The following is a 16,067-nucleotide window of genomic DNA, read 5'->3' as shown; positions in this document are numbered from 1 at the left end:
CACCAAAAACTACCCCTCAGAATGGAAAAAATTGCAAATTACTTAATGGAAGCAGTTATAAGGTCCATTCCTGTTGAAACATGTGAAATGATTGTTGTTTTATTTACAATGTAAGAAATATTTTCTATTTTTTATATATAACCACCCTTAAAAACTGCCCTAATAGAGATATATAAATACAAAGGGGACACAGCACGTATAAAAGAATAAATACTCCAAAAGATCAAAACTTAGAGCGAATTTCATAAGCTACAAAATCATGACAGTTGAAACCCTTCCAGGCCCTTTTCTTAAAGAGAATTTTGGTATTAAAGGGTAAAAAAGATTCTTCCTTAGCATTGAAATCAATACTTCAAACGCTTATATGTCGTTTAATTTTCAAGCTATGTGAATTTAAAAAAAGTAAAATGTTCAGTAAAATAAAAGCTAAATTTTACTTACAAAAAATTCTTTCGTTCATCCAATAGTTTTTGAGATATTTTGAAAAAACGTTTTTTTTAAAAATCGAAAAAAAATCTCGGGTTCCAAACCATTCAAATTTTTGGAACATGTTGTTAGGGCTCAAATAAAGATAATTTTACATGGGGTACGATTAATTTTAATTTTGCCGCACATGGTGTCAAATTTATCGATATTTTTTTTTTCAAATTCGAGTTACTCAACTTATTTTCGTCATAACTCGCTTAATTTTCATGCTAGACGGTTTAATAAAAGTTCATTTTAAAGATCCGAAAAAGTACTTGTTTGTTTATTACAATTTTCAATGAAAAATTGATAGTTTTTCTGTTATTTGAGCTCAAACCTCTGCATAAATTTACGAAAAAGAAAAAATTGGCTTTCGGTGACTCATAAGTTGCCGAATATTATTTAAAAATTTAATTCAAACTTACTAATTTCTTTGTTTTTTTATAAGCTTCCATTTTGATAAGAATAATTTTTTCCAGAAATTGTGTAATTTTCGAGTTTTTCGTGAAAAAATGTTGAAAACGTGGTTTTTTTAATTTTCGTAATAACTCGCTTAATATTGATGCTAGACAGTTTAATAAAAACTTATTTTAAAGGTCTTAAAAAGTACTTTAAAAATGTTTATTACAATTTTTTATGAAAAATTGATCGTTTTTCCGTTATTTGAGCTCAAACTATAAATTTACGAAAAAGAAAAAATTGGCTTTCGGTGACTCATAAGTTGCCGAATATTATTTAAAAATTTAATTTAAACTTACTAATTTCTTTGTTTTTTTATAAGCTTCCATTTTGATAAGAATAATTTTTTCCAGAAAATGCGTAATTTTCGAGTTTTTCGTGAAAAACTGTTGAAAACGTGTTTTTTTTTAAATTTTCAATCGCAAATAACTCAGAAATTATTGAGTTTAATTAACAACTTCATTCTATTTTTTCTTCATAAAATTCAATTCTCTATCGATTCCCGGTGTTATTTTGAAATTTTAAATTCCCACCCCAGTGTAAGGGTGGTATTCCCCCTGGGATAGAAGCATACATCGGCACCAAATCAGGTTTGTTATTTGCATCATTTTTGAGCTTGTGTCAAAATTTCAAATTAATCCATGAAGATCTTTAAAATTGCGAGGTAATTTGCTTGGTTCACGGTACTACTACAGACCTCAAATTAATTGATTGATGAAATCTATGATGTAATAAAAGTCCTTACATTTACTAAAAAAATGTTATTTTAACATTGTTAATTTTAGTTTTATTATAATAATTTTACAAACACCATGACCAGGTGTTTCTTTTTACAGCGTTTAGATTTTAAATTCGCCGTTGTCGAGGGACCAAAATATTGAGTTACGTTTGTATTTATTTAACTCTACCACCCACATAGGGGTCGGATTTTTGACAATTTGACGTGTATCCGGTTTTGTTTTTCCTTATTTATTTACAGTATATACACAAAACATATTTATTCCTCAGCTTTACGCGTCTTATTATATTTCAAAGTTTAAAATTATATTCCTATATTTGTTTAGTACATACGAGGTAATTTAAAATTGTTATTAATAAATTATCGTTCAAGTATATACATAAAACTGAGTAAATTTATGATAAAAAATTACTTTACCTTACATAGTCGACTTTGCAGTAAGTTTTTCCGTCTCGTACGAAACAAGTACACGATTCGTCCAAGAAACGTTGACACTCTTGACATTTCAAACACGCCGCGTGCCATTCGAGGTCAGGTGCCACTCTCAGGATGTACTGATCGTGTATTTGTCCTCCACATCCTACACAGTGACTGGTTCTTCGATTCTTTTCTGAAATAAAAAGGAGATCAAAAGTGAAATGTGTTAATAAAAATCGAATGCTTTTGGTAAGTACTTCAATCAAAAGCACTTAATAAACTAGTAAACAGAATTTATATGAATAATCTTTGTTGAAACTGAAGAAACACATCATCATCATCGCTGTGTCTGATTACAAATACTGGTGAGTCTAACTAAGGTAGAAATATTTAATTCCATGTACTGGGTAATAAAAAAACACAAACCATATTACGAAGGTTGTTACTCAAGATTTGAGATGCTCTAGGTGAGTACGGAAGCGGAAATGACGTATACGGGCTACGTCGTAGTATCCTTATCGTCATGTCTAGCCGCAGATTGCGATAACCGCAAAATTAACGGTATGAGTTGAAAAAAAGTGAGGTAAGGTGATAAAGGCAAAATTGAAATAGAGGGTGGGTTAGAAAAGTGTTTTGTTAAAAATATTTGGACATATTGTTTTGTTGATAAATGACATTACCGCATTGGCATAAATTTAATAACGGCTTGTAATTCAATTTTGTCCTTATCACCTCGCGTCCCTTTTTTTTTCAACACAAACCGTTAATTCTAACTAATTACCATCTTGGTTAGGATAGGTTAGGTTAAGTTTCATTGATTTATCATATGTAAGTTGTACCATGTAATGTCTAAAATAATGGATATAATACGTCTCCCCCGCCTTAAATTTACTATTTGTACCCTCAGCAACAACCCCAAATGCGTGAAAAATTTTTGCCTGGAGCCCCAATTCCAAATAATTACCGAGAAATAAATTGAAAATATATAAGGAAAATGGTTCATAAACAGAAACTATCAATGCTAAAACTTTTCGTATGCCCTCCGTAAGTATACATTATCAACGCTGCATACCTGTCGAATGATAAATACCGTTAATTTTAGATAAAATTAGTATTTTCAACAGAGCCATTAGTCAAACATTCATCCGAAAACATTTTTGTGTGATTCGATTGATAAAATTAATTGTGATAATAATATATCTAAGGTGTTAGAAAAAGATAGAAAAGAATTTTTTATTCATTGGAAATATTTGAATTGAAAATAATCGAAATTTCTAGTAAAATGAGTCTTGGGAAACCAGTTAACACTACCAGTAAATCTAAGATGTCCATAGTGCGGTCTAACTTTAAGATACGAGGTCCGGCTATTAAATAACGAGACTGCTCACCTAGAGGGCGCTCTAAATAGGTGGGATGAAAAACCAGTAGTGCGTTGGGTATCTAGATATCTTGTCTAAGCAAGTCCTAAAACACGTTTCCGTCACTATTATAGTATTTGTGGAGTAGCTATTTGAAACCAACGTGTTTTTTGTTTCTAGTGGAGCAACTTATCAATCTCAAATTTCTCTTTAAATTGGTAAAAACTCCGATTGAGTGCTATAAATTGTTGCAAGAGGCCTATGGGGACAATTCTTTATCTCGTGCGCGTGTTTTTGAGTGGTGTAAGCGCTTTAGTGAGGGCCTTGAGATCACTGAAGATGCCCAGCGCCCAGGTCGCCCTCAACTCCTGAAACAGTGACTAAAATCAACCAAAATTGTGCGTACATATCGTCGAATGAGCATCCGGATGATAGCCGAGGCTGTAAACGCCGATTAAGCAACGGTTAGAAAAATTTTACTGCTCAGATTTCCTTGAAAGATTAGAAAGGTTTGAAAAAGCGCCTTCACCCAAGAAGACTTCCAGCACTGCTTGGATCAATGGAAAAAACGTATGGAAAGTTGTGTGGCGAGGGGAGGGAAGTATACTGAAGGGGAGCATTCGAATGTATTAATAATTTTTATAGTAAAACCCTTTTTCGTAACCAGTCTCGATATTTAATAGCCAGACCTCGTATATAAAACACAGCACACATTCGCACGTACATGATGATCTTGAGATGAAATTTTTAAACGAAGCAAGTTTTAATTCACCAAATACACGTTGAATGTTTGCTAAACTGGAATTGGATCTTCTCAGAATATTTTATGCGTTTCATAATGTGATTACTCCAAAGAATGCAATGAACAAGTTCAGTGCCTTTTGAGTCTATCGTTAAGATGTACTTTTACGACACGACCCAAGGACAAAGTTCTAACTGTTGCCTAACCTTATCGCGACCAAAATCAAGCATTACTAAAAGAAATGGTATGTCATAGGCAACTACGAAAACAGATGTAGTAGTATTGGTTGCTAAGAAACGGTGTTCTGGACATTACCTTATCCTAGTTGTATATCAACACATATGTAGATAGATGACTGAAGCTAACATCTTAAGAACTAAGTAGCAGCAGCATCAGACTTTGCAGCAGACAAACTTGATCTTATGAAACGGAAGTATAAAAAGAAAAAAAATTGGAAATAGCAGCGTTGGTTATTTCGAGTGCGCATTCAAGCAACTATACCTTGGATGGTCGATGGACTGAACATAAAGACTTTCTAAGTGAGGACACGCTTTATCAAAAGTGCTGGGAATCTGCAGAAACCGAGCCTTGGATGTGATTGCTCGTATTAAAAAATTAATATTGATCTTTCCTATAACAAAATTTCCTCAATCCATCCCTCTCCGAGATATCAGGTGATGAACAAAATTGAGCTCCTATTTTTTGTAAAATTTCATGCAAGAAACTTGGAAGTCGATGTTCAATTTGTCTCACAACTCAATCGGGTTGAGATCGGACGAGTGTGGAGGACATATCATTACTTTCAGTACAGTCTTCCTTTTAAATACTGTTTGCACTGCTTCGAGGAATGCTTGGAATCGTTGTCATGCTGGAAGATTAATTTTATATAGATCAGGTGCTTCCCAGAACGTACTACATTTTTCTTTAATATTTTTTAAGCCTTTTTTCTCAAAAATCTTTCAACTTTACCAAGATTCCAATTGTAGTTCCTCCAATACATCCCCAAACCATCACCATTTAAGGTATAATCCTCCTAAACAGACAAGAAACTAATTTAATGGTGTCCCGATAATCGTGAAATGTGATCATTCACCTCAAAACATTCATCGAATTTTTAGCACTATGAGCTGTGGCACCATTTTATTGAAATTACTGAAATCCTAAATGTTCCTGAGGTTCAAGAGAAAAAAATGATTGTCTAGATAGTCAGTATATCAATGATTGATGTAGTTTAATGGAACTAGTTTCTCACTCACGTGAATTCCTTCAAATCAGGGGTTCTTAGCCTTTGCAGTGCCGCGATCCCCCTCTTAGGACTCATATCAAAACATTTGATAAAGCAATCCAATGGTTATATTCCTGATCAAAATATAATTGGATACCAAAACGTTTTTCTAAAAAAGTTTTTCAAAAATCTATACCAAATACTGACCTCCACGATTAACTGGTAGATATATCAAATAATCAGTTAATGAAACTTACTTTTGGGGACGTTTTTCCCGACAAAAAGTATAGCGATGTATAGAGAAGGAATACCCAGAATTGACAAAAGTAGCGTTGAAGCTTTTAACACCTTTTTCTACTTTTAACAATTAGAGAAAATAATTTTTCTCAATGGACTTTTCAAAAACAAAATCAAGTTATTAGTATGCCAAGGACTGAAAGTAGTATTTCAGCCGCGACGTACATAACATTTTTTAACGACGCATTACACCGAGGAAAGAAAATAAATAATAGAGAATTATAAACATTTTATTTATTAAACAGTATAATGTACTTCATCGCTGATTTTTTCTTTTTCATCATCATTCATTGTTATTCATTAATTTAGACAAAACTTCGGATAAAATAATTTCAGAAAATAAAAAAATTAGGGTTATGCAAAATCATCGAAGTGAAACTGTCAACTGTCAACATTGAAGTGGCTAGAGTAACTCCAGAACGTTCCGAAAGTGTTTTGCAGTACGGAACTGTCACTTTTACAACATGGAACACTCAAAACGCAACTTTCGGTATGCAAATGAATACTGAACGAACAACTTCCAGATGGCGTCGTCTAAAAATGATATTATTTGATGTTTGACAAAAATCAACGCAGAAAATTGAATAATTAGTTATTTCCAAGCAAGTTTAAGTTCCTCATTGAATTCTTCTGCTGGATTTATGCAATTTAGCAATGTCTTTTCTAATCAAACGATGTTTTACTGATTGAGAACTTCTGTTTTAGATAATAAATTTCTTATACCGTATTCTATATATATATTTTTTGAATAGAGAATCAAATCAAATTTTCAACACAAAGAAACCTTTCACGTACATTTATCTTACCGTTTCATCTTCTAGATTTTTTGTTAGACGTTTGTCGGCGCCTTTGATATAATTAACACTAGTTGGTATCGCTACTTGCACCTTCTTCAACATTTTATCGAATTAGTACCTTTTGGTACTATTCATAGTCGGCAAAAACTTTCTCTATAATAAGTTGACCGATTTTTAGAAAATTTATTTGATTTTGTTATTTTTGTCGATACTACGCTAAGTGTATTTAAATTAGTTATTTTCGTTGTGACCTTAGAGGAAGATAGATAGCCATAAAGGCAACGAAAAAATTTTATTTAGCACTGAATAATATCTATGAACGAATGATTCATTTTTAATACTTGGGAGAGGGTATAAAGAGTCATGGAAGCCTGAAAGATACAAGGGCGATGTCTGACCTGGCTCCACAAAGAAAACACAAAAATTTTGGAAAAAAAACATTTATTTTTCAACGTAATCTTCATACACTTTTTCCAGCGATGTTCAATGAGAAAATCTTTGACCACCGAGACATTTTTTCATATTTAGGAACAGAAAATAATCCGAAGGAGCTGAATCTGGCCATTGCAATAACGGATGTATGAGTTGGTGCTTAGTCTTAATCAAACAACACTTTCTTCTTAGTCAAATGCGGTCCAAATGTTCCAATGAGTTCGCATAATACTCCCCGTTGATAGTTTTTCCTTTTTCAAGATAGTAAATGGAAATTATTCAACGCGCATCCCAAAAAATCCTTGCTTGAAGATGGAACGATCTTTGCCTTCTTTGGAGCCGGTTATTAGTCTATTGTTTTGATTGTTTCGAGTGTAGAGTGATGGTACCACGTTTAATCCATGGATATGGTTTTATTTCTGTGAAACATCCAATGGAAACATCTTCACGGCGTGGCTAATATGCTATATTATGTCTTTGATCGTCCAATACCACTTTGTGGATATTCTCCAACATTGTTGGAGTCGTCACCTTATTGGGTGGACAACTGCGATGCTGGTCTTCGCAGATCGTACAGCCTCATTTAAATTTAACGTATTATCGAGGAGCTGGAAAGCCTTTTTCCCTTTTACGCTTATTCGTGATGTTTAATTGCAGTCTTAACAATAATAGTATGTTCTGCCTTCTGGAAGTAGCACGTGCAATTTAAATCCCTAAAATTACTCCTATTATTAAACTGGTGGTTTTAAGACCTTCGGCATGTCATTTTAAAGGTGATACGATCTTTTTAGTAACGATATGGCTCCTCCTAATCACCAACGCGTCCACGTCTACGTCCAGATTTCAATCATCGTGATTTTTTCTTGGTACACTTGAATTTTACTACGTTCTGAAATGCACCGCGATAAATTCATTAAATAATTTTATAGAAAATCTTCTTGGGAATTGTTAGAAGGAAAAAAAATGACTCGACGAGTGACTGGCGCCTGTGATAATGTCGTTCCGCGGGTCTGGCCAATGTTTATCTCCCCATGGCCGGCTTAGATTCATTTGTCACCGGCGCGGTCGCTATAGCAACCAACGACCATAAATTGATATCGCTGCGGTCGTCAAAAAGGCCGATCGCCGGTAGAATGTCGAGAATGTCGAAGATTCGAAGATAGTCAGTTTAGATAGGGGCAACAATTAGCAATGTGTTGGTGTTATTTATTTGATGAGTGGATACTGATGACCGCAGTCATCTCTCGGGATTGCGTTATTTGAAGTCGACATGCAAATCAGCGAGGCGCGGTAATAATAGTACGAGAAATCACTGCCGTACTCTCTTCCTTAATGAAAATTTATATTTAACGACGCCAAATTGAGTATGTTTGAGCTTATCAACAATACTTTTCGTTGTCTTCTAAATTCCATACGCGCGTAAGTTTACAAATTCAGTCAATTTTGAACTTGATTACTCATTTTTGAAGCTCGTTTTTTCAAAATACACCGTGTGCAATCACAACTTGTTTTTTTTTTCACACAAAGCATAAGCGAAAGTCAAAAAGGGATACCGTAAAACAAATTCCAAATAGAATGAAAGAAACACTTCTTCTTATTTGATTGAAATAAGTATTTGGTTATTAATTCGAGCGATCCATGCAGGGGAGTAATTCCTACATCAGGGCATAAAATAATAAATTCCTTTCTTCACGTGAATAATATCCATCATCCAACCACAAAAAAAACCAAATGAATATGTCATTTAAGTGACGGTGTTTCATCAGAAACCCCCGTAGTAACAGATTGAGAGAAAAATGTTTTCTTGTACCTATAGTTTCCATGACCAAATTTGACTTGATTTTTTATGGTCGCTCTTGTAGGTGCTTGACTGCCTTTTCCCGTTAGTTTTTGTCTAAATTTAATCTAAATATTTGGTTCTTGGTTCAAATACCTTTATACCCGTTGTTTTTATTCCTTTACATTCCTATTTGTCTTTTTTCGTTATTTATAGTGCGTTCTTGTTCCTTTTCGTTTCTTTCTGTTAATTTTCGTTTCTATTTGTACCTTTTTGTTCAATTTAATCCTTTTCATTTCTTTTTATTCCTTTTTAATTCTTCCTGTTCATTTTTAATTCTTTTTGTTTCGTTTTGATCCGTTTTTTGTTTCTTTTTGTTTATTTTTATTTCTTTTTGATTTTTTTGTTTCATTTTGTTTTTTTTCTGCTCATTTTTATTTCTTTTTGATTTTTTTTGTTTTTTTCCGCTCATTTTAATTTTTTATATTCGTTTTATTGTTTCTTTTTTTTGTTCAATTTATCCCTTTCTGTTTTTTTCTTTTACCCCTCTTGTGTTCTATTTTGTTTCATTCTGTTCATTTTTATTTCTTTTTGATTCTTTTTTTATTCCTTTCTGTTTATTTTTGTTCCTTTTTGGCCTTTTTTGTTCATTTTTATTCTTTTCTGTTTCTTTTTGATTCGTTTTTTTGTTTCTTTTTCTTCCTTTTACCCCTCTTGTGTTCTATTTTTTTCCTTCCTGTTCATTTTTATTCTTTTTGGTTTCTTTTTGAGCCCTTTTTTGTTTCATTTCGTTTTTTTTCTGTTCATTTTTATTCCTTTCTGTTTCTTTTTGATTCATTTTTTTGTTTCTTTTTCTTCCTTTCTGTTTCTTTTTGGCTTCTTTTGTTCATTTTTATTCCTTTCTGTTTCTTTTTGTTCCTTTTACCCCTATTTTGTTCTATTTTGTTTCATTCTGTTCATTTTTATTTCTTTTTGATTCTTTTTTTATTCCTTTCTGTTTATTTTTGTTCCTTTTTGGCTTCTTTTGTTCATTTTTATTCCTTCCTGTTTCTTTTTTATTCATTTTTTTGTTTCTTTTTCTTCCTTTTACCCCTCTTGTGTTCTATTTTGTTTCATTCTGTTCATTTTTATTTCTTTTTGTTAGTTTCTGTTCATTTCTATTCCTTTTTGTTTCTTTTTATTCATTTCTGTTACTTTTTGTTCCTTTTTGGCTTCTTTTGTTCATTTTTATTCCTTTCTGTTTCTTTTTGTTCCTTTTTGGCCTCTTTTGTTCTATTTTTTTTCATTCTGTTCATTTTTATTTTTTTTTTATTCTTTTTGTTAATTTCTGTTCATTTCTATTCCATTTTTGTTATTTTTCATTCCCTTTAGGTTCCTTTTGTACCATTATTTTCATTTTTATTTTTTTGTTCCTCTTCATTACTTCTTGTTCAATATTATTCCCTATCGTTTGTTTTTGTTCTGTTTTATTTGCTTTCGTTAGTTTTTGTTCCTTTTTCCTGTTCATTCTTGATTTTTTTTGTTTCTTTTTGTTCTTTTTTCCTTTCTGTTCATTTTTATTCCTTTCTATCACTTTCTGTTGCTTTTAGCCCCCTTTTGTTCATTCAAAATGCGATTATTTGACGTTAGAAACCAATGACTTTTCAAAAAATTTCAATTTGCTTCTTTAAACAGATTCGTTCTTGTACTAAAAGTACATGAACAAATCTGACATGTTTATTAGTCATATTTTACCTTTGGCAAGAATCGTGATTTGAGAAAAAGCAAATCTTAATGGTGCTGTGTTTCTTTTTTATTAATAAATTGATCCAACTAAGTTGTCGTAGTTGTTTATAGGTATGTTTCTTAATGATGGGCGACGAACTGTGTCTAATGGAGATTCCCTCGCAACGATTGATATACAAACTTAAAACGACGTTGATTTATCATAGTTAGTTTTTGCATTTTTATTTTATTTATTGCCATTTAATTCCTTCCTATCTGTTTGATTTCTTTAATTCCTTCTTCATTTCCATAGTTTATTTCATTACTTCTGCTGTTAATATTATACAAGGTTTAATCAAAAGTATTTGAGCACATACTATTTTACGGGGTTGGTACAGAATTTTGTTAGCTGAATCTAAACTAGAACAAGCTTTAGATTTAGTATACAATACATTGCTTTCTTTTTGTATTATATCTAACTACAATTGTTTGGTGCCAACAGTAAAATATTGGATAGCAGCGATCGACCAAATGAGATGATGACTCCAGAAATGTTGAAGAAAATCCACTAGATGATCGTCGACTGAAAGTGCGGGAGCTAACAGACATGGTAGACTTTTCAAAAAGGGACGTACTTCGCATATTAACTGAACATTTGGACATGAGAAAGCTGTGCGCAAGATGGGTGCCGCGTTTGCTCAAAACGGAACAAAAACAGCGTCGTAAAGATCCTCGAGTGTTGCACAGAATTTTTGCGCCTTTCATAACCAAGGATGAAACATGGACTTCACACTCCAAACAAAAGAGCAATCAAAACAATGGACTGAAAAGGGAGAACCGGCTCCCAAGAAGGAAAAGACAATTTCATCTGTAGGTATCGGTTTTTTAGGATACGCCTGGGATAATTTTCATCGACTATCCAGAAAAACGAAAAACTATCAACGGCTAGTATTATACAAGCTTATTGCATTGGCCAAAATCGATGAATCAAATTGCTACCTCATGCATCCTTTCGGATTCATTCACCATCGGATTATTTTCATTTCCCAGATTTGACAAAATGGTGGCGATCGAAGATTTTCCAACAAGAAAGGATGTTGGAAGAGTTTTGGATTTTGATCTGCTGCTGGTGCATGTTGACTTCGTAGATTAATAGTCACACCATTGATAATTTGTAATAGAAAACATTATATACGAAACGAAGAACTAAACAAGTCGATCGTGCCGAAATTCTAGTGAGCTGCGTACCTCCCATGAGATCTAAGTTTTCGAGATCCGATCGCTTCGCTGTCCCCAGACAAAATGAGTTTCTCTTCGATTCAAAATGTCTCGCTTGGGTTCATAAAGTGTGTTGGGTTATTCCTAAAACGTGCACCAGGTATATAGGAGAGGACTTGGAAATTCCAAAACGAGGTAGCTTAGAATTCACGAGGTCGAAGTTGTTCGGAGGCATGTCTATCAGTATTATGTATTTTTGAATGCGAGTGCATATTGCGGGATCGCTACACTTTCAACAGAGACGTAATGTTTATACATGGAACATTTGACAGCTGTCAAATTATGCTTCAATTAATGAACTACCTTTTGTTGTACCTCGTAACTGGTCCTCGTTCTGGTGAAAAACCATATTATAACAAAATAAATTCTCCTTAATTCATATATAATTAAAACAAAAATTAAGCTTTGTATTTGTACGTGGTGGTTCATTAAATTTATTCAAAACATCCAGACCAGTCTATATAATTAACATAATTTTCTGATTCTGAAGCAAACAGTTGGTATTTCTGATTGAAAACTACATATGTATGGTAAATAGATGGGCATCGTTATTTACAAAGAACATATCATATGAAGGTGGTTTTTTAAATTTACATTTCTTCAATTTCAACTAATTACTTTTAAAGGTTATATGATTATAATATTAAAATAAAAAAATGGAAAAAAATTGAAGATAAGGTAGGACGAAACATATATAGTGCGTTCACAAAAACTATTTGAAATATACGCATACATAAATATTCCGTATTCTATTATGAACTGCGAAAATAAATTGGGCCTCGAATTAGAGCCCCGTGAGGTTCGAAGGGTTGTTTTAAGGTAGCTGATCAGTCATAGAAGAAATTGGATCATCACACGTTTTAATAGCAGTTGATTGGCGACAGGTCGTACGTCCAGGCTACTATGGAAGATAACGTCATACAAATTAACCATCTTGTATGGACAGATCACAAAGTGAAGGTGCACGAAATACTTGAGGGAATAAACATTTCAAAATATATCGTGAGTCAAATCCGTGAAATTTTGGTCATGAGAAATAAGATAACGAGTGCAACCATGAAGATCACTTCAGGGTAGTGTTTGATTGCGTCATTTCGTGGTACTGAAAGAAACTTGGATCCACTGGTACGCAACAGAGACCAAGAAATAGTCGAAACAGTGAACTTTACGCAGCGAAAATGCTCCAAAGATGATGATTGTTGTCTTAACTGCCGGGAAGGTGAAATCAACAGTTTTCTGGAATTCATAAGGTGTGATTTACATCGAATATCTAGATAAGAACCAAATTGAAGAAAAACCGGATCTATTAGGCTCTTCTACCATGACAAAGTGACTCAATCTCCTTCCTTGGTATGGCCAAATTAATCGAAATGAACTACAAACTTCTGCTCCGTCCACTGTAATTTCCAGATTTGATTTTAAAAGTAAATAAGGCATCAAGAATCTCAGGCTAACCGCGGGACTTGTTGCTGTTGTTGAGCCTCGAGCGGACACGACAAAAATGAAGGACAGCAGAGATGAAAACATTGAGAACTGTTAAGCCTAAGAGATCAAATCAGAAGTAAAACTATAAGAGAAGATCTGAAAATTAGGATATAGTACGATTCACGAGATCGAGACGACGGAATGATGGAAGATCGATGGGCTAAATGTCCAAAAGATGAAGAACCTTGGCCGACTTTCCAATGGTACGAAAACTGGACATCTACTTCTCAGAGGCTGCATAGTAGAAGAAACGAGACTAAGTCTGAACAAAAGAGAAAGAAGAAGATTTTGAAAACTTGACTTGACTTACCAGGAAGGAATTTGAGAGATATCGTCGCTACAGAAGTCTAATTTGCAATCCTCGAGAAATGTCCACGTAAGTGGACGGCATATAGGAAACTTTTTTATTATTAATTTTACGAAAAAAAGTTATTCTTTATAAAAAGTTCTAAATGGTCCAAAACCTAACATTCAATCATCAGATGTTAAATTTTTTCAGTCGTATACGAGGTTTGTCGAAAAATGTGATTTTGCTCTAGAGTAAAGTACATTTATTTTTGACAATATCGAAAATTGTTATAAAGAAGAGATGTATAGAATTAAAATTAGCTCTCAATTATTCAACATTGTTTATTTACATTAAAAAAATATTTAATTACCAGTTTTAAAAAATGCCAGTGCATCCTAGATTAATGTGCAAACTTGTTGAATATTTGAAAGCTATATTTAATTCTAAGCATCTTTTCTCTATAACAATTTTCGATATTGTCAAAAAGAAATGTACTTTACTCTAGAGCAAAATCACATTTTTTAACAAACCTCGTAAACGTCTGAAAAAAATTAACATCTGAAGATTGAATTTTAGGTTTTGGACCATGCAGAACTTTTTATAAAGAATAACTTGTTTTCGTAACATTAATAATAAAAAAGTTTCCCATATGCCGACAACTTACTTGGACAAACTGTATATCAGAAGAGTTAAAAAAGTTGAAGACTCGCCACTTTTCCAAAAATTTCGTTTTCCATTTGTAGGTTAAAAAATTTTTAGTTTGAATGAGAAACTTATCGTGAGTTGGTTGAAATTTAGTAACAAAATTTCCGCTACAATGTATTTTGAAAAATATTTAATTTCCGTTTGTAAAAAAAAAAAATTCCAGACCAACGGCGCCTAAATACTTGTCGCCTGATTTGACATATTCAAGAAGAAAAAGAAATACCCCTAATAAATCTTCCAAACAACAACCTTTATTCGAGTGTTTGTGTCAAACCCAAACTTTCGATGAATGAAATCCTCAACACGTCCGAATAGCAGGTATAATTGGCAAAAGTGAAATTTGTCTTTTTGTAGTATACTATACTCTTTATTTAACAGAATCCACTATTTTCAACCATTCAATCGTAATTGGAATTATTTCTCTCGACGAAAAAAACAAATTTAATCAGTTATAACTTCTAGATAATAAATTAAAAGTTCATCACTATGTGTTCATTAACTATCATTTTATAAGAAAATTCAAAAAACCATCCTGTATTCTTATAGTCCATTTTTATGCATGAGAGAGTAATAAAATGATGCAGCGTAAGAATAACACTCACAATTACACTGACAAACACGCGTTTCGTTAGCCAAGCTATCGTCTTCAGAGATTAAAGGTTATCTAAAACTTATTAACTTTACTTAACATGTTTTATGCAAAATTTTCCCATCAATAAACCTTCCCCGAGAAAATCAATTCCAGCTCGAAAAACCTGTCAATATCTGGAACATTCATTATCTATAACAAGATCTATAATTTGTTTGAACCATTCTGAAGACATCAGATTTAAACCAGTAGGTAATTTACTTCGAAATACCTTTCTTCGAATTGTATTAGTTCCATCTTTCCAAAATTTATTGGGCGTACGTTCCTCGTTGATCCATCATGTTTATCATTTCTTTTATAGTCGTTTGGTAATTTATTATTCCTAATCTTTCCATACTACAATATCGCTTCTTTCTATGTTTAAAACGAACTTTCTGGAATGTCTTTTCCAGCGAAAACTTATTTCTTTTAAAAGTTTTCATACGGTAAATCCTAATCATCATAAAAATTCTAGGACACACCTTAAGACTGCTCCTAAATTATTTGATTTGATAGAAATGGTTTGAAGTACACTGGAAAGAAAATTTTGCAATTATAATCGTTTATTTTTCGTCTTCCGAAAGATGTTCTATCTACCTGGAAATTGTTAATTTTCTGTTATTAGCTCCCAGGACAGAATTATGTCCAACTAATGGGCCGAATTAAAGGAAAAATGGGGAAGAAAAAAGTGCTTTTCCATCATGATAACACGCTGATTTTACCTCCTTTCTCGTCACGGCCAAATTAATCAAATTAGGCTACGAACTGCAGCCTTATAATGTTCTATCGTTGCAGATCCTTCAGCATGCAATCCACGACCTTCTTATCAAAACCGTCTCTTCTGGCCTCCCAAACTATGACTTAGAAACCGAGTATCTCATGGATACCATTTGAAAGACATAAATTATTGAGATTGCCTCCAAATTATTTTGTTTCATCCTATAGAAATGGTTTGGAGTATGCTAGAAGGGAAGGTAATCAAATATAATCGTTTAGCTACCTGTGGGCAAAAAAACATCTTGTGGATCATATTTTACAAGAAATTTTGGGCATGGGAAAGTTGCCAGCGCGATCAGGCAACCAGCATAACCAACCTATAGCCTTACAATGTTCTTTCGTGGCAAATCTACACTAATAAAATCCCTAGCAAGCAATTAACGACTTTCACATCGAAACCGTCTCCTCTGGCCTCCCAAACTATGACTTAGAAACCGAGTATCTCATGGATACCATTTGAAAGACATAAATTATTGAGATTGCCTCCAAATTA

At 33.0% G+C, this 16,067-nt stretch overlaps 1 protein-coding gene across 2 annotated transcripts in view; it reads right to left on the bottom strand.

The window, feature by feature from the left end:
• LOC130449557 (insulin gene enhancer protein ISL-1) overlaps positions 1-16,067 on the bottom strand; it is a 57,636-nt gene that overhangs the window by 20,046 nt on the left and 21,523 nt on the right. For both annotated transcript variants that reach the window (XM_056787453.1, XM_056787463.1), the window contains exon 2: positions 2,081-2,273. In XM_056787453.1, coding sequence (XP_056643431.1) covers positions 2,081-2,273 — 193 coding nt within the window. The remainder of the gene's footprint in view (positions 1-2,080; positions 2,274-16,067) is intronic.

This window comes from Diorhabda sublineata, chromosome 1 (genome assembly GCF_026230105.1).
Source record: "Diorhabda sublineata isolate icDioSubl1.1 chromosome 1, icDioSubl1.1, whole genome shotgun sequence".
In the NCBI taxonomy this organism is placed as follows: Eukaryota; Metazoa; Arthropoda; class Insecta; order Coleoptera; family Chrysomelidae; genus Diorhabda; species Diorhabda sublineata.
Note: the sequence above shows the minus strand (reverse complement) of the source record. Positions and strands in the feature narration are given on the sequence as shown.